The following is a 24,185-nucleotide window of genomic DNA, read 5'->3' as shown; positions in this document are numbered from 1 at the left end:
CCCATCATATACTGCTCCTTGAATTTCTTTACCTCAAATGAATGACCATGCACTTTTTTTCCATCGAATCCTAGGTGCCAAGCACTCAATTACTCCTTGAGCTTTCTAAAATTATCAAACGCCTTGAAGTCCATCCCTTGGCTAGTCAGTGTTCTTATGAGCCTCCTGTGCTGACAGGGTCAAAAGCTCTTGGCTGAAATCTGAGGAGGTATTTTTAAAAGGAGCTTGTTTAAATGTAACATAGAATTGTAGTAATTTTAAAAAGCCATTTACACGCATAAATGGCTTTTCAATAGCATATATTGTAGCAATTTTCAAAAGCCCACTAATACGGGTAAAGTGCATTTATACATGTAAAACCCAATTTTAAGCATGTAAATGCTTTTTAAAATCAGGCCCAGCGTATACTACATCTAGCATACACCCTTGATCTAACTTTCTGGTCAACTTCACAAAGAAGTGGATCAGATTCATTTGATATGACCTTCCTTGGGTAAAACCATGCTGCCTTAGATCCTGCTATCTGCTGGATTCACAGTGGTTCACTATCTTATCATTTATCAGTGACTCCATTAATTTACCTACCACTGAGGTCAGATCAGCTGGCCTGCATTTACCAACCCCATCCCTGTTATGACATCTGCCCTTCTCCAGTTCTTTGGAAGCACACCCATCTCCAAAGACTGACTGAACAGAACTGTCGGTGGAGCTGTCAGAATCTCTCTGAACTCCTTTTTCCCATCTAACCTCACTGCTTTGTCCACTTTCAGTTTTGCAACTTCTTCTCCCCATACCCTGATGTCATCATAAAGTTTTGCTTTATCAATTTACTCCTGCTTCCAAGTCTTACCCTTTGCAGTCTACGACCTCTGGAGTTTACGATACCTTGCAATCTGATAGACCTTCATGGGAGCCAAATTTCAAAATGAGTGGTGGTGCTAAACCCAGCACAAATTTACCCCTCCCTGGACACAGTGAAGGCATTTGGTTAATTTTGGATGTGCTCAAGCATCCACAGAGCTGGCACCTATGTCTCTCTACTTTGAAATCCTGACTGAAGATACAGTTTTTCTTAAGGACATCTCACTAATATCCCCATACCATCTACCACTATCTAATTCTTGTAACCGCTACATCCTCATTCGCTCTTGTATGGATTTGCAGTTCATAAGCTCTTTTGGATAGGGAATTCCCATGCATAGCATTGTGCCTCTGTGACGTGAGTTAATTTTTTATGATATCCTCATACTATCTGTTTACCTTGTACAGTGCTGCATATACTATCATTGTTATATAAAAATAAAATATTGTTCTCTGTTACTTCAATATATTTTATCTGTAATTCAATAGTAATAATACACTAATACAAAGGCATATAATAAAACTACCAATTATGGTATGAATGAATGTGTATATATACATATATATAAGACCCACATTTATAAAACAGATCATGCATTTTTTTTAAAAATTTGACTTATTGTTTCAAGATGTTGTATAAGACGTACATCTTGATTACCACATGAAATTAAATACATTGTGATCTAAAGAGACAGGTTTTTATCCACAGCTGAAGGCAGGTTCTCATTTTTGAATTATCATCCATGATTCTTGGCATAGTTTCCTATAAATGAATTCTAAACATAGGTTGGAATTGGGAACTGATGGCTTGGGAATCTTCCCAAAATATCTGAATCATGTTGATTATGATTAGCACAATTCAAAACTTGCTGAATCAAAATAATGACTCCCCCTAGATTGTATAATAGTTTAATTTTGTTATGGCTTCCATATAAAAATTACTGTCTTAGTATCTCTGGATTTTCTGCCATAAAGAAACTTTGTGACATGTTGAGCTTCTTGTAGAGTTATTTTCAATATAAGTTGGGGGCTGCCTGGCAGCTTTCTTTCCTGATCATAATTCTCAGTTTGTACTGCCCATGGATTTAGATCCCGCTCTCTGTGTGCTTTTCAGGTGCTGCTTTTTCATGATCAGAATTATGGTCTCCATTACGAATATACTGTTCCGCTTGACCCTGTTCCAGAGAACCAGAGTTCTAAACTGAACGAGGCATTGTTCATGTGGACCCATTCTGGGTGGGAGGATTGTGACACTGTATGTGGAGGAGGTAAAAGATTATTTGTATTGTTTCTAATCTGACATAGCATGAGTTTAATGGATTAACATGTAATTTCAGTGGTAGGATTGTAAAAGTATCGTCCATCACAGGGGAAATTTTAAACTGACTTGAGATGAAATGTGAAAAAAATTGCAGGGCTTTAGAGATAAATTGTGTTGTCATATATCCAGGTGATCATACAATAACAGTATAAATTGTAATAAACTTATAGCAAGGGAGGGCCATTTTCAAATAGCCCTCCCTCACTGGCTAAAACCTGCCTGTACTTTTTACTCAAAGACTATAGCCTGAATTTTCAAAGCAGATTTATGTGCATAAATCAGTTTTGAAAATTTGCTGGTGTGCACAGAACCCCAGGCGGCCCTCCCAAATAGTTGCACCGGCACTTTATACATGTGGATCTACACAGATATTTTTCTAGAAAATCAAAAGTATGAGCCAGATTTTCTAATCTATGCCCGATTTTATAACATGCGCGCGCAGCCACACTTGTGCACCTTGTGCGCCGAGCCCTGGAGGAGCCCTGATGGCTTTCCCCGTTCACTCCGAGGCCTTGGAGGGAACTTTCCTTTCGCCCCCCCCCCCTTCCTTCCCCTTCCTTCCCCTATCTAACCCGTCCCCCAACCCTACCTAAATCCCCCCCATCTTTATTATTTAAGTTGCGCCTGCCTCCGGGCAGGCATAGGTTGCGCACGCCAGCCGAAAGCTGGCGCACGATTCCCCGGCCTAGCAGGCCTTCGAAGGCCTCTGGTCACGCCCACGCCCCACCCTGGGCCACCCATGCTCTGCCCCTTTTTCAAGCTCGGGAAATTCGCGCATCCCGGGGCTTACACGTGTCGCCGAGCCTATGCAGGAGCGGGTTTTTGGGGTTACACGCGTAATATACGCACGTAACCCTTTGAAAATCTGCCCATGTGTATAAATCCCAGTCCCGTCCAAACTCCACCTTCTAGAATGCCAATTTAGCAGGAGCCTAAAAGTACAGGGAAATCACCTTCTGCGCATACTTTTGCGTGCATATCGCTGGAGCTATTTTCAAAGACCTACTAATGCACTTAAAACGGGGTTTTAAGCATGTACGTACCTTTGAAAATTAACCCCAAAATACATGCATATTTAGAAAAAGAGAGGTAATTTCACTAAAGAAAAATAAGAACATTGGTTTTAAATCAACATGTTTTCTCTGTTAAGGATTTGATAGTAGATTGAACATCTTATTAACCACATTGGAATCTGGAGTTGGAGCTCAATTGCTGTGAACTAGCAACCATAAGGGTAATTTTCCAAACTTCTTACACTAGTAAACAGGTATTTACCTGCATAAAAAGCTTGTTTGAAAATCCCACACCCCCTCAGTAGGGGTAAAAGGGGTAGGTTATGTCAAGGGAGTGAAAGTATGTGTGGGAATTGATTTGAAACCTCCACACATACTTTCACATGTATACTGCAAAGCACATGGTAAAAAGTACTCACACACCCTTGTCAGACCACATTTTCAAAGGAAAATTCTGTGAGGAGTTTCCCTTTGAAAATGAACTTGCAGGTCCCATGGGCAGTTTCAAAATTGCCTCCTATATTCCCAAAATATGAAAAAAATGACCTTACAACAGGATTACCAGAGTCAGTGCTCAATGATGATGTACCAAAAATGCAAGGTTGAACTCTAAAGACTATTGTCATCCTTCAAGCAAATTAAGAGGCCTATTTACTAAAGTGTGTTGAGTGCATATTCAGGCACATTTTTAGTCTGTTACTGCAGGCCATATAAGAATGTATTTACATAAGGGCATTTGCCTTTATAAAGGGAGTCGGTTGGACCATTAGATGACAGAGGGGTTAAAGGGGCTCTTAGGGAAGATAAGGTCATTGCAGAAAGACTAAATGAATTCTTTGCCTCCGTGTTTACTAATGAGGATGTTGGGGAGATACCAGTTCCGGAGATGGTTTTCAGGGGTGATGACTCAGACGAACTGAACGAAATCACTGTGAACCTGGAAGATGTAGTAGGCCAGATTGACAAACTAAAGAGTAGCAAATCACCTGGACCGGATGGTATGCATCCTAGGGTTCTGAAGGAACTCAAAAATGAGATTTCTGATCTATTAGTTAAAATTTGTAACCGATCATTAAAATCATCCATTGTACCTGAAGACTGGAGGGTGGCCAATGTAACCCCAATATTTAAAAAAGGCTCCAGGGGCGATCCGGGTAATTATAGACCAGTGAGCCTGACTTCAGTGCCGGAAAAAATAGTGGAAACTATTCTCAAGATCAAAATTGTAGAGCATATAGAAAGACATGATTTAATGGGACACAGTCAACATGGATTTACCCAAGGGAAGTCTTGCCTAACAAATCTGCTTCATTTTTTTGAAGGGGTTAATAAACATGTGGATAAAGATGAACCGGTAGATGTAGTGTATTTGGATTTTCAGAAGGCGTTTGACAAAGTCCCTCATGAGAGACTTCTACAAAAACTAAAAAGTCATGGGATAGGAGGCGATGTCCTTTCGTGGATTACAAACTGGTTAAAAGACAGGAAACAGAGAGTAGGATTAAATGGTCAATATTCTCAGTGGAAAAGGGTAAACAGTGGAGTACCTCAGGGATCTGTATTGGGACCGGTGCTTTTCAATATATATATATAAATGATCTGGAAAGGAATACGACGAGTGAGGTTATCAAATTTGCGGATGATACAAAATTATTCAGAGTAGTTAAATCACAGGCAGACTGTGATACATTACAGGAGGACCTTGCAAGACTGGAAGATTGGGCATCCAAATGGCAGATGAAATTTAATGTGGACAAGTGCAAGGTGATGCACATAGGGAAAAATAACCCTTGCTGTAGTTACACGATGTTAGGTTCCGTGTTAGGAGCTACCACCCAGGAAAAAGATCTAGGCATCATAGTGGATAATACTTTAAAATCGTCGGCTCAGTGTGCTGCAGCAATCAAAAAAGCAAATAGAATGTTAGGAATTATTAGGAAGGGAATGGTTAATAGAACGGAAAATGTCATAATGCCTCTGTATCACTCCATGGTGAGACCGCACCTGAATACTGTGTACAATTCTGGTCGCCGCATCTCAAAAAAGATATTGTTGCGATGGAGAAGGTACAGAGAAGGGCAACCAAAATGATAAAGGGGATGGAACAGCTTCCCTATGAGGAAAGGCTGAAGAGGTTAGGGCTGTTCAGCTTGGAGAAGAGACGGCTGAGGGGGGATATGATAGAGGTCTTTAAGATCATGAGAGGTCTTGAACGAGTAGATGTGACTCGGTTATTTACACTTTCGAATAATAGAAGGACTAGGGGGTATTCCATGAAGTTAGCAAGTAGCACATTTAAGACTAATCGGAGAAAATTCTTTTTCACTCAACGCACAATAAAGCTCTGGAATTTGTTGCCAGAGGATGTGGTTAGTGCAGTTAGTGTAGCTGGGTTCAAAAAAGGTTTGGATAAGTTCTTGGAGGAGAAGTCCATTAATGGCTATTTATCAATTATACTTAGGGAATAGCCACTGCTATTAATTGCATCAGTAGCATGGGTTCTTCTTAGTGTTTGGGTAATTGCCAGGTTCTTGTGGCCTGGTTTTGGCCTCTGTTGGAAACAGGATGCTGGGCTTGATGGACCACTGGTCTGTCCCAGCATGGCAATTTCTTATCTTCTTATGTTCTTATGATTGTCTGAAAATTGCCTGCTCATTCCCCAGTAAAAGCACCCATGGGGATCCACAACATGAAAAACATAGGTGGGCTTAGGGGTAGGGTTAAGTCGAGGGAGGCAGCATCATGCATACTGTCATTTTGTATTTTCAATTCTACTACATGCATTGTTTTGCAGGGAAAATGTATCTGCAGAAAAATCAGGTACAAATGTCTACAGGTATTTTTTTTCTCTAGCCAATTTTTAAAGGGAAAGTACCTGTGCACCTTTCCTTGGAAAGCTGACACAAAGCTGATAGTAAAAATATGGTTTTGCTGAATCTGGCAATGCTAGACCTTCTTCCTCCGCACTCTCCGTAAAGATCCAGCAGCCCCCACTCTCAAAGCCATGCATTTTAATGCCCTCTTACACATCGAAGATAGACTAATAACAATGCTGAATGTCTCTTTACCATTTGCAGTGTTTTTATTTCATGTGTTGTGGGGAACTCAGAACAAACATGTATGAACATTATATAGGTAAAGAAGAACTGGGAATTATTTATTAGGCATTTCACAGAGCTTGAACTACAGTAAATAGTAACTGTTAATATTTAGAATTAAGCAGAAAGAAAATCCCTTCCAGATATACTAGAATATATTTTATGCTAAAGTGAAAATCACTGTTTTAAGTAGTGCTCAGCTGACTAATTTGGTCAATAATTAAAAAAAAATTCTGACATATCCAGAGCACAGAATGACCAAATGTAAGTGATTTCTCTGGTTTGAAAATTAAGATAGTTTGTTTATTGCATTGTATTTATGTATTTAGTTACACACAATGATTGACTCTCTGAAGCAGTCAAAGGAATTCACAATAAACTACAACAGAAAACACATAATAAAACATAATAAATCTGATATAACATACCTGTTCTCCAATCTAAAAATATACAATCATACAAAACAAAATAAACAAAAACACATTAAAAGAATTCCCCAATATCAATATACACATACCCTCCTACTCGCTCTCCCATCCCTCACTCAATAAAATCACTCCCTCATAAGTAATAGCATTTATGAAAGACACCGCCTCAAATCAAATTACCAGCCACCGTTTGTAAGGAGGACACCATACACAAGTAGATCTTGTTTTGAAGAAGAGGGTGAGGCAGGCATTGCTGAAGTATATAGTGGAAAAGCGCAAGGCTAACAGTAAGTGAGTCTGTCTCCAGATTAATGAGGCTTGAACTGCTTGTGGAAAGTGCAGCATTACAGAGTAAACTGGAGTGGAGGAGTAACTGAGTGGTTAGAACAGTGGGTTGCGAAACAGGGAAGCCAGGGTTCAAATCCTGCTGACACTCCTTGTGACCTTGGGCAAGCTACTTTACCTTTTATTGCCTCAGGTACAAACTTCGGGGCTCATTTACTAAGGCTTTTCTCCCATTCTGTGTCTATGGGAAAAATGCTTAGTAAATTAGGCCCTTAATGGTGAATTTAAAAAGTCCAATACACACATTAATTAGAGGATGCACAACTATGTTATGAACATAAGAACATAAGAAATTGCCATGCTGGGTCAGACCAAGGGTCCATCAAGCCAGCATCCTGTTTCCAACAGAGGCCAAACCAGGCCACAAGAACCTGGCAATTACTCAAACACTAAGAAGATCCCATGCTACTGATGCAATTAATAGCAGTGGCTATTCCCTAAGTAAACTTGATTAATAGCCGTTAATGGACTTCTCCAAGAACTTATCCAAACCTTTTTTGAACCCAGCTACACTAACTGCACTAACCACATCCTCTGGCAACAAATTCCAGAGCTTTATTGTGCGTTGAGTGAAAAAGAATTTTCTCCGATTAGTCTTAAATGTGCTACTTGCTAACTTCATGAAATGCCCCCTAGTCCTTCTATTATTTGAAAGTGTAAATAACAGAGTCACATCTACTCGTTCAAGACTGAGAGGTCTTGAACGAGTAGACCTCTATCATATGTTGGGCTTGTGCACACCAAGAAGATTTTGAAAGCCGCCTGGATATGCACGTAAATGCCGCAGCGTGCACATCTCAGAAGTCTTCAAAAGGGATGGGGTGGGCGGGGTATGTGTGTTTTGGGGCGCAAAGCTGAGATGTGTGTATAAATACTTATGCGCTCCAGCCTTGCCGATGCCCCCTGCCAGGTAACTTTACTTCTGCTATGGATGCTATGTAAGTTAGAAAATAAAGATAAATAGGCAGATCGGCGGGGTTTTAAGAGTCAGGGATAACTGGAGGGAATGAAGGCGATTAAACCAGGCTGATCTGGAAGACCTCTCTCTTAATTGGGTGAACTGGGGACAAACTGGTAAAAGTGGAAATGGCATCAGCACACGCCCCTTTTAAAATCCCCGATTTAAGTGGTAGAAGCGGCATTTGTGCGCAGTTGCACGTGCCCACTTAAAATTTGGTGCACATGTGCCCGCGACCAGAATATTTTATAATGCGTGTATATGCACATGTATATTATGAAATGGCTGCGTCCCTGGGTGCGGGCTGATGTACGTGCACACGTGCGCCCGCGCACCAGTTTGAAAGTTACTGTCTTAGATTGTGAGCCCTGTTGGGATAGGGAAATACCTGCAGTACCTGAATGTAATCCACTTTGAAATGTCGTGAAAGATGGAATATAAATTTTAAAAGAGAGCTGCATAATATTCACAATATGTTGTTTCTTACTAGGAGAAAGAAAGACCATAGTGTCTTGCACAAAGATCATGAATAAGAATATCAGTACTGTGGATAACAAGAAGTGCAAAGACCTGACAAAGCCTGAACCACAGATTCGAAAATGCAATGAACAGCCATGTCAGACAAGGTGATAAATCAATTGATCTAAAAATAACATTTTTTTTTTTGGGGGGGGGGAGTTTAAGGAGGAGGTTTGGCTTTATGGAAATGATAGTATGGTAGGATTGGCACTATCTAGCTATTGCATGGATATATATCAATTTCTCAAATAAATCAGTGGCCTGTTTTCTAAATCTTGTTGCCACATATCACTGGCAGAGACTTAAATATCACTGAAAATTATTATCGTCATCACTTATATAGCGCGTACCAGATATATGCAATAGTATGCAGAAACATATAATAGCTAGTCTTTATTCCTTGGGACTTATTTTTATCTTTTTGAAAATAATCTTTATTCTGCATCCACCTATTTATTTACAAACATTTGATATTCCGCTTGTATCCAGATTGCTCTCAAAGCAGATTACAATAGATTAGAATGTCAACAAATCAGTATCACAGCAGACTCTCAAACTACGACAGACAGTACCAGAACTAATAATTTAACAGTCCAGTCAAGACCGACAGACAAACAGGACATAGAATGAAAAAAATATAGGACACACTAAGTTAAGATAGCAAGGCCATGGAGGAGAGCATTTAAGGTAAATGGCATCAAGGTAATAGCTATGTTGTGAATGGAGGCAATAGAGAGCTATTTGGAGGCCGAATGGGGGGCAGCGTTAGGTCAAGAAGCCGAGAGGTGTGAGGGTCCTCTATGAGGAAATTAGTGTCCCATAGGAGGAGGGAGGGGTAAAAGCAAATCGAGGAAAGAAGAGAAGCCTAGAATAAAACTCAGTGAGAAAAAGGACGACCACCTATAAGGAAGTCTGCATCTGACAGCTTATGCAGAGGAGGAGGAGTGGAGTGAACAGGCAGATGGAATGTGCCTCACAGGGAGAAAAGGAATAGGACTAAGAAGAAATGAGAGCTGTGACCATTTCATAGTATTAAAATGTAAATCAGCAGGATTGTGTCAAATCATATGGTGCATTAAACTACCTGTTCCCAGACTCTGTTTCTTTTTTCTGTTATTTTGGCCTTATTCCAAATTTGCTTTTTTTGCCCAATATTTTTTATTTCCACTTTTTTTTTTTTTTAGAAATAAAAAGGTGAATTTTAAAACGTGTGCAGGCACACGTGCATACGTATGACGGCCTGCAACCAGGGACACGGTTATTTTATATCTTACACATGTATATGTACGTATGTTATAAAATAGTCCAGCCGCATGCACAAGTGCACCCAATTTTAAGTGGATGTGTGCCTGTGCACGCAAAAGCCACTTTTACTTCATAAGTGGGTAAATTTTAAAAGGGACGAACGCCGACAGCATTGCCTATTTTACCAGTTCCTCCCCAGTTTGACAGTTACCAGCTAGGTCCTCCAGACCCCCATGGTTAGATAGTCTGTACAGCCACCAGTTACCCCAGAACCTTTACACTCCTCCAAAATGGTTTAAGTTTTATTTTTACTTACATGCCATCCAGAGCAGGAGTAAAGTTAGGTGGCAGGGGACCAAGGTGCGCATCTGATCACTTAACGATTTACTCGCAAATTTCTTGTTCTAGTCTCGAAACGCCCATGCTGTACCCAGACCATACCCCATCCCTTTCTGAGAAGTTCCGAGATGTATATGCTGTGGGAGATATGCACATATCTGGGTTGCTTTCAAAATTCGCTCGGCGCACACCAGCCTGACATATTCACGCAACCTCTAATTTTGGTGCACATCAGGCTTTTAAAATTCACCTTAAAAGGTCTAACATTTTTTATTATATTTATGCACCTTATTGTTAAAATTCCTCCTTCCTAGAATTCACTTTTTAGTGCTCCATGCTGTTTTCATATTTTTTGTGTGTCAGTGTGGTGCTTGCAGAGGTTTGAATAAAGATCACCACAGGCGCACCCTGATTTTCTTAAATTCATAAGCGAGAGAGAAGTTAAGTAAGAGGAGCTGTCAAAAACTTCTAAATATAGTATGACTTCTGCAATGAAATGAATTGATCTTAATAACTTTGCTTGTTTTACCTGCAAATTGAATTATTTAGAATGATTTTGCAAGTTTTGCTGCTTTAAAATTACAATATAGCCTTTGGATTTTCTTACACAGAAGCTGTCAAAAATATACTATGGTAGGGGTTTTTTTGTTCATATTTCTTTATCGAGAGGGCAATAGTATCACATTGATAGATGGACGCTATTTGGAAAACTCTTTATTGTGGCATATATATGTAAATGAGACCACATTACAGTGCTACAGAGATTTTTGGAAATATAGGTTTTGCATGTAATTATTGATCCATAAGGAAACATAAGCATTTGCATGTTGAAATTAAGTTCACAGGAACACACAAGATGAAAAATAATGAAAAACAGTACGGATGTTTTTACCACTAATGATTGGAATGAATCCACCTCTATGTTACAACTACATGAGGTAGAGTGTGTAAAGAATTTATGAACTGGCTTTTCATCTCTTGTTAAGCACGTTTAACATTATCTAAGCACTTACAATAATGGTTAAAAAATAAGTAGAGGATCCCTTGCTTTTTCTTCTTTCATTTTTCTGATTTTTGGTATTTATATTATTGAGAACCGAGATTTTTGGAGCCTGCTGTTTTTTGTATAGTATTATATATATATATATATGCATATGTTTGCACAGGTGGATGATGACAGAATGGACTCCATGTTCAAGGACATGTGGAAAAGGAAACCAGAACAGACAAGTAGCCTGTACCCAGCAGCTCCGGAATGGAACATTGATTCGAGCTCGGGAGAAGGATTGCCCGGCCCCGAAGCCCACGTCTGCTCAGCGCTGTGAGGGCCAGGACTGCATGACAGTGTGGGAAGCTGGAGTGTGGTCTGAGGTGCAGAATGTCTATTTTTACTACATGCCATATTTTTATCGAAGCATTAATTTGTCACCAATCATAACCATTGCTTAAAAATTGGTAAATCAATGAGCACATATTGGTTAAACACCGATTAGCCAGTATAAACTGATGGAAGAAATCCGTAAGGTTTATGGCTCTGAACTTCAGTGTTACTCAGAGGTTTGAGATCAAATCTTTCTTCAAAAGGATAATTATTATTGTTTATTCTCTTCCTCTCTTTTCATATTCGATCACACTATCTCTCTGTCTAGAGAGATGGGATACCTACTGGCTACCTCTTTGGTAAAGGTTTATTCTCACTGATCATAAGTGAATAGAAGAGTTTCTACAATTTAAAAGTGGCAAAGCAACAAATTAGTATTGGAAAATCCTCAACTCACAGAGACTTGAAACTTCCATATCTTGACTGATCCCAGACTGCTTTTACTTGCTTATTTGCAAGACTGTGAGGATGGTAATCCATCACTAGAGCTTGTAAAATAAAATTAAAATAATGTCATACGCTTGCAGATTGTAAGATGGGAACTCTTTTCTCTTGTTTTTATCCCTATTTGGCCAAAACAGTGTTTGAAAGGTCAAACTGCTTTTAGAAGGCAATTTTCAAAGACATTTTTGAGGGTAAGATGCTGTTTTACATGTAGAAATATTCTTCTACAAAATTGCTTGCCTGACATGCTGGTAACCATGCAAATTCTGCCCATTTTTGCTGCATAATTTGTTGCGCTGGAGATGGACCCTTGGGCCGAGGTGGGGTTGACGCAACCTGAAGGTAGGGACCTATGGATCCCCACCATCGGCAGGTGGAGAGGGCTGATGGACGGAGGTCAGCTGGCGCTTTACCAATACCAGCCCTCATTCCCCGTGGGTTGAGCCTTTGGGTGCCGGGGCTGGCTGGACTTAGGTGGGCCTCTGTATGTCCTCATCGATGGACAGATCGAGGCCAGCCCAGAGACAGCAGGAGAGAGATGATACAGTCTAGTACTGGACGAGGTAGTGTCCCGGAGACCTGGGCGCCAAAGGAACAAAGTCAGACAGGGGATGCCAGAGCAAAAGCAGGCTGAAGCCTGAATAGGCCAAGTCCAGGACATAGGCTGAAGAGGCGTCATAGAACAAGCTTGAGTCAGGGCTGGCGGCAATCTAGAAGCAGTGGCAAGCAAGGCTGAAGTCTGATCATGGAGATAGTCAAACGTAGTCAGGCAAAGCAGAGGTCTGGGCTGGAGAGAGGCAGCAGAGTAGTCAGGTGATGCAGAGGTCTGGGTCTGGAGAGAGGCAATGGAGTAGTCAGGCAATGCAGAGATCTGGGCTTAGAGAGAGGCAATGGAGTAGTCAGGCAGTGCAGAGGTCTGGGCTTGGAGAGAGTCAACGGCGTGGTCAGGCAAAGCAGAGTCAAAGTCCATGTAGGCAATCCTAGGAAGGGTGAAGAGCAGGAACGTAGGAACGAAGGAATCAGGAACCAGGATCAACGAGGAACAGGAACACAGGAACGAGACGAATCTCTCAGGAGGCAACGAGTACTCGACCAGCGAGGAGACCTGTTGCAAAGGCAAAGCTAGGGAGCGGAGCCTGGGCTTAAGTACCAGTACTCCCCTGACATCATCATCTGGGGCCGCGGCACGGTTCCCGCCATGGGCCCTCGAGAAGGGCACGGCGCCGAGTAGCAGCATCTCTCCGTGGGCCACACTGAGAGGCCCGGCATGGAACAGTAGCGGTGGTAGCTGGACTGGAGACACCAGGGTCTGTAGCTGAAACGGAGGCACCAGGGGTAGCCCGAGGACGGGGCCGGCAGCCCACCACCACCAAAGATGAGGGACCAGGCTCTGGAGTTACTGAAGAGAGGTGAGGGAGCCATGCCGTGAGTCTGCCGCAGGCGGCATGCGTAACATAATTTAGGCAGGCTGTTATAAAATTACCCCTTAAAATACTATACTTGTGTACAGCCTGTGTATGATTTTACCCTGAAGCAAAGAGTCATGGGTTCTTCGATACGAGGTCAGTGAAGATGAAGAGTTGGACCTCTAGTGGTGGAAAACACTGCACTGTTTACTACAGCCTGGACTCCAACTTGAAGCTTGGTATCCCCTGGCTTGCTCTCTTTATTCCGTGGTAGATAAGTTGCAAACAATTACTAAAAGATAGTCTATAGTCTTTATGAAATGATTGTTTGGGATGAACAGGAATTCCGATTCTACTCCTCTCTTCTCCTCTCTTCTCGAGATGCAGGAAATTCCTCAGGTCCAGTTTAGAACATTTGATCTCAAGTCCACAGGGGTATCTTTTTGTACCTTTGCCCAGCCCCCAAGCACAGGACTGTGTCCTGGCCACCACCCCAGAACCTGGAGTTCTTTCTTCTCCTCCCACATGAGCATAAATACAGGTTCTCTTAAGTAGCGGTTACTCACAGCTCCCATGATGATTCGTCTCAGATACTGTTCAACTATTTCCATTAGTAAGCAATCAAGTTCTCCAACCTCCATTTTACGGATGAGTTTGGCATGTGGCAGGAAGGCACTTCCCAAAATAGGAATATATGGCATTGTGTAAATTACCCAAAAGCCCCAATTCCTGGGGCATCCATCCACTCAGGAGAGCCCACAAGCTCCTCTTACTCTCCTTCCTAGGGAAGAGCTCTCTACTTCCCAAAGAGGTCTCCAGACATCCCCTGCTGGCTGAGACCACCTACTGTCAAATAGGGTAAGAAGAGGTGATTGCCTACCTACATAAAGTGTAGTGTGTGCAAAGAGTCCTTACATTTGAAAAAGAAACCTGTGGAAAAATAATCCTTTGGAAATTCTGCCCTGCTTTCTCCATGCAGGGATAAGGTATGGGGCATGCAGTGGGATTAAAGCAGGCCAGAAAAAGCAAGCACAGGATTTAATTTTGCTCCTGCAAAATACATTCAGTAAAGAATCCCCACAGTAGTGACCCACTGCGCATTTTGAAAAGGAAGCACTAAAGGGAATTTCCCTTGAAAATTAACTTGCAAGCACTGTGGGGATGAATCATTTATTTTATTTATTTATTTATGAATATTTGATATTCCACCTTTTCCCAAAGTTGGTCTCAAGGTGGATTACAACAAATTTAAATGAACAGAGGCAATAGAACAGTGTATAGTAAAATCAGAATTTACAGTTAATGAAACATTGGGATCCAGTCTAGGAATTCCCATTAGTGAAAAATTTCAAGACCCAGTTGTGTCCCTCTTGTGTATATCACAGGCTTTTGTAGAGGGTCAGGAAGTTGGATCAAAGAAAGGCCTGGTTGAAAAGTTATGTCTTAAGCTTTTTGCCTGAACTTAGCATGGATCCAGGTGTAGGGTTAATGATACTTTGTTTCAAATATTTGGTGCATTAACAGCTGAAATCACAGTCTCCTGCAGGACAATCTGACAGCGGTCAGCGGAGGAAAGGAAAGAAGAGCAATTTCAGCCTTGAGGGTGTATAAGGGGAGGGAAGTTGAGAGAGGTACTCAGGGGCCTGTTTACTCAAGCATTTTTAGATGAAGAGCTTTATCCTGTTTTCTACTAGGAGCCAGTGAAGATGATGAAGGAGCCAGTGAAGATGATGTAGGAGCACTGGATGACCTGCACCATTTTTAAAGATGGCGCCGGCCATCCAGTGCTCCCTCCATGTGACAGGGGCTGGCCAATGGCATGGATACCCTGTCACATGGTAAGGACAAAGGGCCATCGGTGCCATTTTGATTAGTGGCAGCCGACGGCCCGGGAGCGGGAGATCGCTCCCGGGACCCCAACTGGACCACCAGGTACCTGTAAAACGTTTTTGGGGGGGCCAGGAGGGTGGGGGAAGCTAAGGGATTAGTTTTAAAGGGTCGGGGTGGGTTTAGGGGTTATTTTTGTGTGCTGTTTTTCCCGCCCTCCCCCAAAACGATAAGAGAACTCCCATGAACAATTTAGTGGGGTTTTCCTATCGGTTTCGGGGAGCTCCCAGGAGATTAGGTACTCCCACCTCTTGTTCCAATATTGGACATACAAGATCTTCTTCATTTGGTAGACTTGTTCTCTATGGTGGACAACTCCTGGGGTCTTGGCACCTTCCAGGACAGCCAGGTGAGGACTAAGGGCTTGAGAAGGGAGACATGGAAGACATTATGGACTTCCAAGGAGGCAGGTAGGCATACTTGATAAGTAACAGCCCTACCTGATGGGAAACAGAGAAGGGCCCCATGTAATGGGGGGTGAGCATCCTGAGGCGGATATGAGCCAGACCTTGTTCCCTGGTTTAAACTGTGGGACCAGTCACTAATGAGCATCCATTGCCTTCTTGGCTCTTCGAGCTGCTTTCTGAAGCATTTCCTCAGTGCACACCCAGAGTTCCTGGAGCTCTTGAGAGTTTAGCTGAGCTGCTGAGGATGGTACAGTCAATGGGACTGGCAATGGAGGAGAAGAATGTCTTCCATGCACAATCTGGAATGGCAATGGTCCCATGTCAGAGATAATATGGGAGTTATGGCAGTAGAGGAGGACCAGAAGGCTCATCTGCATACTGCTCCCAGCATCCCTCAGGAGAGGAGTCCAGAGGTCACCACAAGCGATCCAGGGATTGAATTCCACAGCCCCAGCTTCCAGGGGCCCCGCACCCTTTGCAGTAGAGGAGGACCGGAAGGCTCATCTGCATACTGCTCCCATCATCCCCCGAGAGAGGAGTCCAGAGGTCACTGCAAGTGATCCAGGGATTGAATTCCACAGCCCCAGCTTCCAGAGGCCCCGCACCCTTTGCAGTAGAGGAGGACCAGAAGGCTCATCTGCATACTGCTCCCATCATCCCCCGGGAGAGGAGTCCAGAGGTCACCACAAGCGATCCAGAGATTGAATTCCACAGCCCCAGCTTCCAGAGGCCCCACACCCTTTGCAGTAGAGGAGGACCGGAAGGCTCATCTGCATACTGCTCCCAGCATCCCCTGGGAGAGAAGTCCAGAGGTCACCGCAAGCGATCCAGGGATTGAATTCCACAACCCTTCCATTAACTGAGTGAAGATTAATTTAGCGGTGGTTAAAGAGGATTGGTAAGTATAGCTTTCAGAAATTTTTGGGCTTATAAAAGTTTGGTGAAAGGTGAAATTAAGGGATATATTCTTTAGAGTTCGTGTGTGTCTGAGGTAACAAGCAAGCCAGAGATAGTTAATTCTAGTGTCTGTCTTACCCACCCTCTCAGCCCTTGATTTTTAGGCACAAGACAATTTCTCATTAAAAATCAATCAGGATCTTATCTAAATCATACTATTGTACCAGCCCTTATTGAAAGTTTAATCATCCCCTTGTAGGACACTAGCTGATTAATTAGTAAATTCACCTGTAAATTTAAAGTACTCTCATTCCAAATCTCTTAGTCTCCTAAACTTAACTAGGAACTCAATAAAACTAAGATGAAGGCAGCAGTCCAGCAGCAAGAGGGGGGCTTTCCAGTCTTTTGCATTGAGTGTCACATGTATGATTTTTTACCCGCCGGGGTGAGATTGTATGAGTGCACTCGGTGCAAAGAGCTCCTTGCTCTCAGGGAACGAGTCCGATCTCTGGAGGCTAGAGTAGCAGACTTGGAGGAGCTGAGGTAGACAGAGAAGTACATTGATGAGACCTTCAGGGACATAGTAGCCAAGTCCCCAATCCAGTCTGGCAGCCCCAGTGCTGCCTTGGATCAGAAAGGTCTCCTAGTAGGAGAACATCACCCTGGAGTAGCAGGAAGTGATCCTGTAGCAAGGACTTGCTCTCCAGGTGATATATTGTCCTCTCGCACTGAGGACAAGTCTCCCAGGGCTACTGCCCAGGAAGGAAGGGTTAGGCTGGCCATCATAGCTGATGAATCAATTATTATAAATGTAGATAGCAGGGGGGCTGGTGGATGTGAGGACCGCCTGGTAACTTGCCTGCCTGGTGCGAAGGTGGCAGACCTCACGCGTCACCTAGATAGAATTATAGACAGTGATGGGGAGGAGCCGGCTGTCGTGGTACATGTAGGCACCAACGACATAGGAAAATGTGGGAGAGAGGTGCTGGAAGCCAAATTTAGGATTTTAGGTAGGAAGCTGAAATCCAGAACCTCCAGGGTGGCATTCTCTGAAATGCTTCCTGTTCCACGTGCAGGTCCCTAGAGGCAGGCAGAGCTCCAGACTTTCAATGCATGGATGAGACGATGGTGTAGGGAAGAGGGATTCAGCTTTGTAAGGAACTGGGGAAACCTTTGGGGAAAGGGGAGACTTTTCCGAAAGGATGGACTCCACCTTAACCAGAGTGGAACCAAGCTTCTGGCACTAACTTTCAAAAAGGAGATAGAGCAGCTTTTAAACTAGAATAAGGAGGAAAGCCGACAGTCTCTCAGCAGTTCATGGTTCGGAGAAATGTATCCTTGAAGGATACTAATGAAACAGGAGAGTTAGGGCATCCCACAGAGAGGTTCCATTAAAAGCAAACATAGTTTATGTGCCTATACGTAAAAAATCACCAAAGCTAATGATTTCCAATTTATCCCTAACGACTGAAAAGCAGGTTGTTAATACAGACAAAAAACACACTTTGAAATGTCTATATGCCAATGCCTGAAGTCTAAGAAGTAAGATGGGAGAGTTAGAGTGTATAGCAGCAAATGATAAGATTGACATAATTGGCATCACATAGACTTGGTGGAAGGAGGATAACCAATGGGACAGTGCTATCTCAGGGTACAAATTATATTGAAATGATAGGGAGGATCAGCTTGGTAGGAGTGTGGCACTTTATGTCTGGGAGAGTATAGAGTCCAACAGGATAAAGATCATACAAGAGACTAAATGCTTAGTAGAATCTATATGGGTAGAAATCCCATGTGTGTTGGGTAAGAGTATAGTGATAGGAGTATACTACCGTCCACCTGGACAAAATGGTCAGACAGATGATGAAATGCTAAGAGAAATCAGGGAAGCTAGCCAATTTGGCATATATAAAGTAAACTGGACCCTAACCATAAAAGAGTCTGGTAAAATACCGTGACCCTATGAGTAGTGATCCTACAAAATTATATGGTGATGGGATAATAGCTGGTATAAATTATTTAAAGAAGACTGAAAAAGACTGAAGACTGAAGACTGAAAAAGACGCCGCGATGAATAACCATAGCCAGAATAGGCATAAATCAAATAAGACCTGATTATAGACTGGATATTGGTTCCTGAAAGAGGATGTGATGGAGTACTATAAACCATGTCACGTGTAGAGGGAATAATGCCCTGTTTGAAGATTGAGGACTATGCGATGACAGAGGACTACGCGATGGAGGATTGGAGTCGATTAGCTGAGTATGATGTGGAATACGACGTGACAGAGGACTAGCTCCTGGAGTTAATATAGAGAAAGCAGGACTTGTTTGAAGACTTAAAAGGACGTCGTGTTGAATAACTATAGCCGTAATAGGCGCAAATTAAACAAGATCTGATTGCAGACTGGATAATTGTTCCTGAAAGAGGACTTGATGGAGAACTAGAAACCATGTCAAGTGTAGAGGGAATTAGCCCTGTTTGAAGACTGAGGTAATTGATTTTGTACCAGGGTGTTAAGATGACATCACCTCCGGTTTTGCGCTAAGATACGATGTGTTAGAGAACTTAGGTAAAGGAAGTGATGGTTCTACCCGACCTGATTGGAGACTTCGTTGATTGATTGGGGCAGATTTCTGTGGGAGGAACTTCCGTTTCTAGTATTTGAAAAGCCATCCAGTTGAGAGCTATGTTTCAAAGAACGGCGAGTCCAAGGTGTGACCGCATCTACATTATTTGATGGAGACAGCTATTGGAGATTAACCTTTTGGTTGTTTGACGATTGCCCTGGGAGTGTCACAGAACAAGAATGGAAATGGTTTCCCCTGAAGCAGGACCTTAAAAGTGGGGGTCCGAAACGCGATCGTGTTGGGCTACGCAGATGAGTATCACTGCTGAATTACTTTGAATTGGGATTAAGAAAGTGACATTTAGTTTGACTGTAATTTGAAATGTCATCTTGGAGCTCTCATTAGGGTGATGGAAAGAAAGAAAGAAAACTAAAAAATTATAAAAATATAAAAAAACATATATAAAGTAAACTGGACCCTAACCATAAAAAGAGTCTGGTAAAATACCGTGACCCTATGAGTAGTGGTCCTACAAAATTATATGGTCATCGGATGGGATAATAGCTGGTATAAATTATTTAAAGAAGAAACCAGGTTTACTGACATTTGAGATATTGTAGTCCATTAAGGGCCATTTGTCCTACCGGAGATGAAGAAGGTCTGAACCCACCGTATCATGCCAGCCAGGTTTGTCAAAGCTTTGATGAATTGCTGCAAGTCTTGTAGCATTGCATCCCCATACTCCCAAAGAGGAGAGGCCCAGGCCAAGGCGTTCACGTCCAGAAAGGAGAGTATGAAGGTGGTCTTGATGGAATCACTGAAAATTGTGCTGGCTGAAGTGAAAAATGCATAAAGCACTGATTCAAAAATCTGTGGCACTGCTTCAGGTCTCCTGCATATCGAGGAGGAACCTGGAGGCCTACTATGGGTGCAGCCATAGTTGCTGCCAGTAATGCAGGAGGCTTAGAGATTGTGGAGGCTGCAGTGGCATCGAGGCAGGTACTAAGTGCTTGAAGAAATGTTGCTGCTGCTGGATCTTCTGTGCCAGGCCAGGAATGGCCTGGAGGCCCAAGAGGTCCGCTGGATCCATGGTCTCAGCCATCTGTTGCAGAAGTGGACTCTTGGACCAAGATGAGGTTGGCACTATCCACAGGGAGGAGCCCTGCAAGTCCTTATCATCAGTAGGTGAACTAGCAGGAGCAGAGGCCCAAAAGGAACTTCACCAATACCAGCCCTTGTTCCCCTTAGGTTGAGCCCTTGGGTGTAGGGGCCAGCTTAATTTAGGTGTGGGCCTCTGTGGAGAGACAAATCCATTGCTGAAGAGGTCGAAGGCCAGCAGGAAGAAGACAAAGTCCATGCAGAAGTCAGGGCAGGCAGCTGACAGCAGAGATGAAAGCAGGCCAAGGTCAGACAGCAAACAACATGGTCAAGAAGCAGTCTGCGGTCAGGGCAGGCAGCAAACAATGTGGTCAAGAAGCAGTCTGAGGTCAAGCCAGGAATCCAGATGAAGACGAGTCGAGGGTCCGAGCTGAGGTCATACCGAGGAATCAATCCAGGAACAGGAAGTAAGGCAGAACAGCAGGAAGTCACAGAAGACAAACGAAGACTACAGAACAAGAAGACAGGAACTCCGAAGACACGGGGAAGTAGCAGGAACACAAAGACAAGGCATCGGAACGAAGTCAGGAACAGAAACCAGGAACAGCATGGCAAGCAACTACTCCAAAAAGTTTGACATATTGCTGAGGCATCTGAGGCAGCGCAGACCAGGCCTTAAATAACAGAAGGCCTGTGATGTCATCCAGAGGTGCCACGATGGTTTTCCCACTACAGGCCCTTTAAAAGAGGCCGAGCCGTAGGCGCGTGTGCACCTAGTGATGCCCCCTCATCTGAATGACGTTCCTAGTGCAGTAGTCGGCCACATCTTCACCAGTCGCAGTGTCAGTGGGGCCCCCCTGGCCTGAGACTGGAGGTAAGAGTGGCCAATCTCGGGATGGAACCACAACTAGCCAAACACAACAGCTTATACCACACAACTGGGGACAATTTTAATATACATGCACGCCAACGCAATTACCAGTTAAACTAGTTCATTCCCACTTTGCCAGTTACAGGATAGGACTTCCTAACCCTACTAGCTAACTAACCACTCTTTTACCCTGCCTGCCCAAACCCTTAAAACCCACTGACTAGCCTAGTTTTTTTGTTTTATAAATTACACACTATTGATAGCAGAAGTAAAGTTAAACAGTAAGTAAATACTTGTGCCCATGCCCCACCCCTTTTTTTATCCAAAGAAACAAAATGGTAGATGGTTGAATAGCGCCAGGAGGCGAACAAAGTAGAATAAGACCGATCTTTGAACTGTACATTTAATACAGGAATCCCTACATCTAAGGTGATCGGTCTTATTCTACTTTGTTTGCCACTCCTTTTTTGGACTTTTTCTTTTGTGCATGTACTGAGAGATACTTGCATCCATGACAATTCTTAAAATATGTGCGCCGCGTGCCAGCCCAAGAGACGCGCATTATCTCCCTGATTTGGCTCATGTAGGGCTTTTAAAATCTTCCCCAAAGTCTCTTTAACAGGTTTTTTTGTTAGAGGCTACTCTTATATTGGTAGTGAAGAAGGCCTACAAGAGAGTGCTCTATGCAAATAGGGATAATCTCCTAAAAACAAATAAGGAGCCCCTTACATGAATAGTATGTTCTAGTCCATATTTGTCTAAAACATCAGCTATTAAGAATATCATTTTACGTCATTGGGCCATTTTGTCATCTTTACATTCTTTTGGGGAAGGGCCCATTTTTTAGTGAAAAAACAGAGAAATTTAAGATCATGTTTAGTTCAATGTCATAAGGGATGCATGTTAGTTGAAAATCATTGTGGTCAAACCAATTATGGAGGATGTTCAGTGTGTTCACATGATCTATGTTTGCACAGTTTTTTGCATCCTGATTTGTGATATTCCTATAAATTACTGGGTCATTTTTCTTGCCAGTCTAAGGGAGTTATTTATTCCATCATATGTCCTTGTAATTGTATCCATATTGGACAAAACAAAAGAATGGTTAAGTTGAGAATTATTGAACATAAGAGTTGCATTAGATCAAGGAAAGAAAATGTCCCCTTGGTTGATCACTGGATACAAAGGTCCCATTCTGTGGGCGATCCCAAATTCTTTGTAATTTGTCAAGTCCAATTGAATAATGGGGAGATATATCTCAAGCATTGTTACATTTGGAACAATGTTTTATTTTCTCCTGGCACACAGTTACTCCTAGGGGATTAAACAATCAAATTGAATGGTTGTTTTTTTCTGAAGTTAATTGGTCAATCATCAGTGATTGGTACAGAGTTCTTATTTAAATAACATCTACGTTATACTATGTTTAACCATTGATGCTCCTCAGTAACACGTTATAGGATAACAGCTTGTATGATTCATGGCTTGTAAGGTATATTATATGCATATTACAGGAACGATAGGTTTGTGTAATATTTTTGTATATATTTTGGAAGTTTTTTTGACAATATAAGATTTATGTGATTTTGGTTGTTGTTTTTGCTTCATCGCTCGAGTTTGGGAATCTAACACAATAGAGCTGTGTAGAAGTAGGTTTGATCTTAATGAGAGGATTTTCGAATCATGATTTATGTAGTTATACAGCTCTGCTTTGTACTTTTGAGTAGGTAAAATTAGGATATAGGATAATTAGGGATTTTGTATGGTTTAGTGATATTTAGTTATATTTATATTTACTATATATTTTGTATTAATTACAGGTATGATTAAGATTTGACATTTTCCCTGAGGAACCCCTTTGTCTGTAGGGTGAAATGAAGAATTCTTTGTCAGGAGCTTTTATAAAACTTTACATCCTTTGATTCTAATGGGAACATTAGAGAAGAAGGAGATGAGAATTGATGAGTTTATTGAGGAAGAAGATTGATAGTTGACTTATTTTGAACATTTTTTGAGACTATATATTTATGTGAATTGAGTTAGCAACTCATTTAAATTTTTGTTATTTTATTGTAGGTTGTACGGAACAGAATGAGTGTGGTTAGTTGGAATGAGTGTTTTTGATTGTTTTTATTGTGTTTTTATGGGCCGAGATTTGGTTTCAGTGATGATTTTTCATATGTTTGAAGGTTACATTATTAAAAATTTATTTTTGTAATTTTGTATAACAAATTTATATTTGATAAAAAATTGTTGTTAATTATAATTGTTCTCTCTATTGTACTTCACTAAGGGGGTCATTTTCAAAAGCGATCGCACGCGATCACTAAATGGGGGCTGAGTCAGGGCAGAGTCTGCCCTAGAAGAGGAGGAGTTGGGCGGCACCGGGGCCGATGCTGCGGACACATCACTGGTGGCGAAAAGTAAGGACCGTTATCGCCGCCAGTTTCGCGCCGATAAAAGGTGTAGTTATTCAGTGCAAAAGCCGGCAGCCAGCATACCACAGTGGTGCGATGGCTACCGGCTTTCGCAGGCCTTCCCCCTGCTTCGCCCCCCCGTTACCGCCGGATTTTTTCTAAGGTCTGCGACCTTAGAAAAATCCAGACCTAAGAGTATGTGAGAAAAGATAATCTTTATCCTTCGTTGTTTTCTTACCTAGATATGATGAAGATTCAGGAAGGAGCACCTTACTACTTTATTATTATTATTATTATTGTTATTATTGAAGCCGATATTCAAACACTACTTAATTGGTTAAGTTGTGAACTGGTAGTGGGCGGATTAGAGAGGCCAGTTAACCTAGCCGGATAAGTAGTGATATTCATACTTATCTGGTTAACTTTACTGGATAAGTTAGACCTGCTTAGTAGCCAAATAAGTCTTATCCTACTAATTTATAGAGATGTGCATCGTTTTTTGTGTTCGTGTCGTTCTTCGTTTTTTGGCCGCCATGGAAAATGTCAGGTTTTTTCGGTTCGGGTCTTTTTTTTCGCGAAAAATCGATTTTTAGTTAGTGCACGCTAACTCCCAGTTAGTGCACGCTAACTCCCAGTTAGTGCGCGCTAATTCCCCGTTAGTGCGCGCTAACTCCTGTTA

General features: G+C 42.2%; 1 protein-coding gene across 1 annotated transcript in view; it reads left to right on the top strand.

Annotated features, from left to right (window-relative positions):
- Window positions 1-24,185, top strand: part of ADAMTS19 (ADAM metallopeptidase with thrombospondin type 1 motif 19) — a 465,279-nt gene that overhangs the window by 410,607 nt on the left and 30,487 nt on the right. Inside the window, exons 18-20 of the mRNA XM_029619011.1 lie at window positions 1,976-2,129; window positions 8,515-8,650; window positions 11,294-11,498. Of these exons, the coding sequence (XP_029474871.1) occupies window positions 1,976-2,129; window positions 8,515-8,650; window positions 11,294-11,498 (495 nt within the window). The remainder of the gene's footprint in view (window positions 1-1,975; window positions 2,130-8,514; window positions 8,651-11,293; window positions 11,499-24,185) is intronic.

The sequence above is a fragment of the Rhinatrema bivittatum genome, chromosome 1 (genome assembly GCF_901001135.1).
Source record: "Rhinatrema bivittatum chromosome 1, aRhiBiv1.1, whole genome shotgun sequence".
NCBI lineage: Eukaryota > Metazoa > Chordata > Amphibia > Gymnophiona > Rhinatrematidae > Rhinatrema > Rhinatrema bivittatum.
The sequence above is the reverse complement of the archived record's forward strand: the minus strand, read 5'-3'. Positions and strand labels throughout refer to the sequence as shown.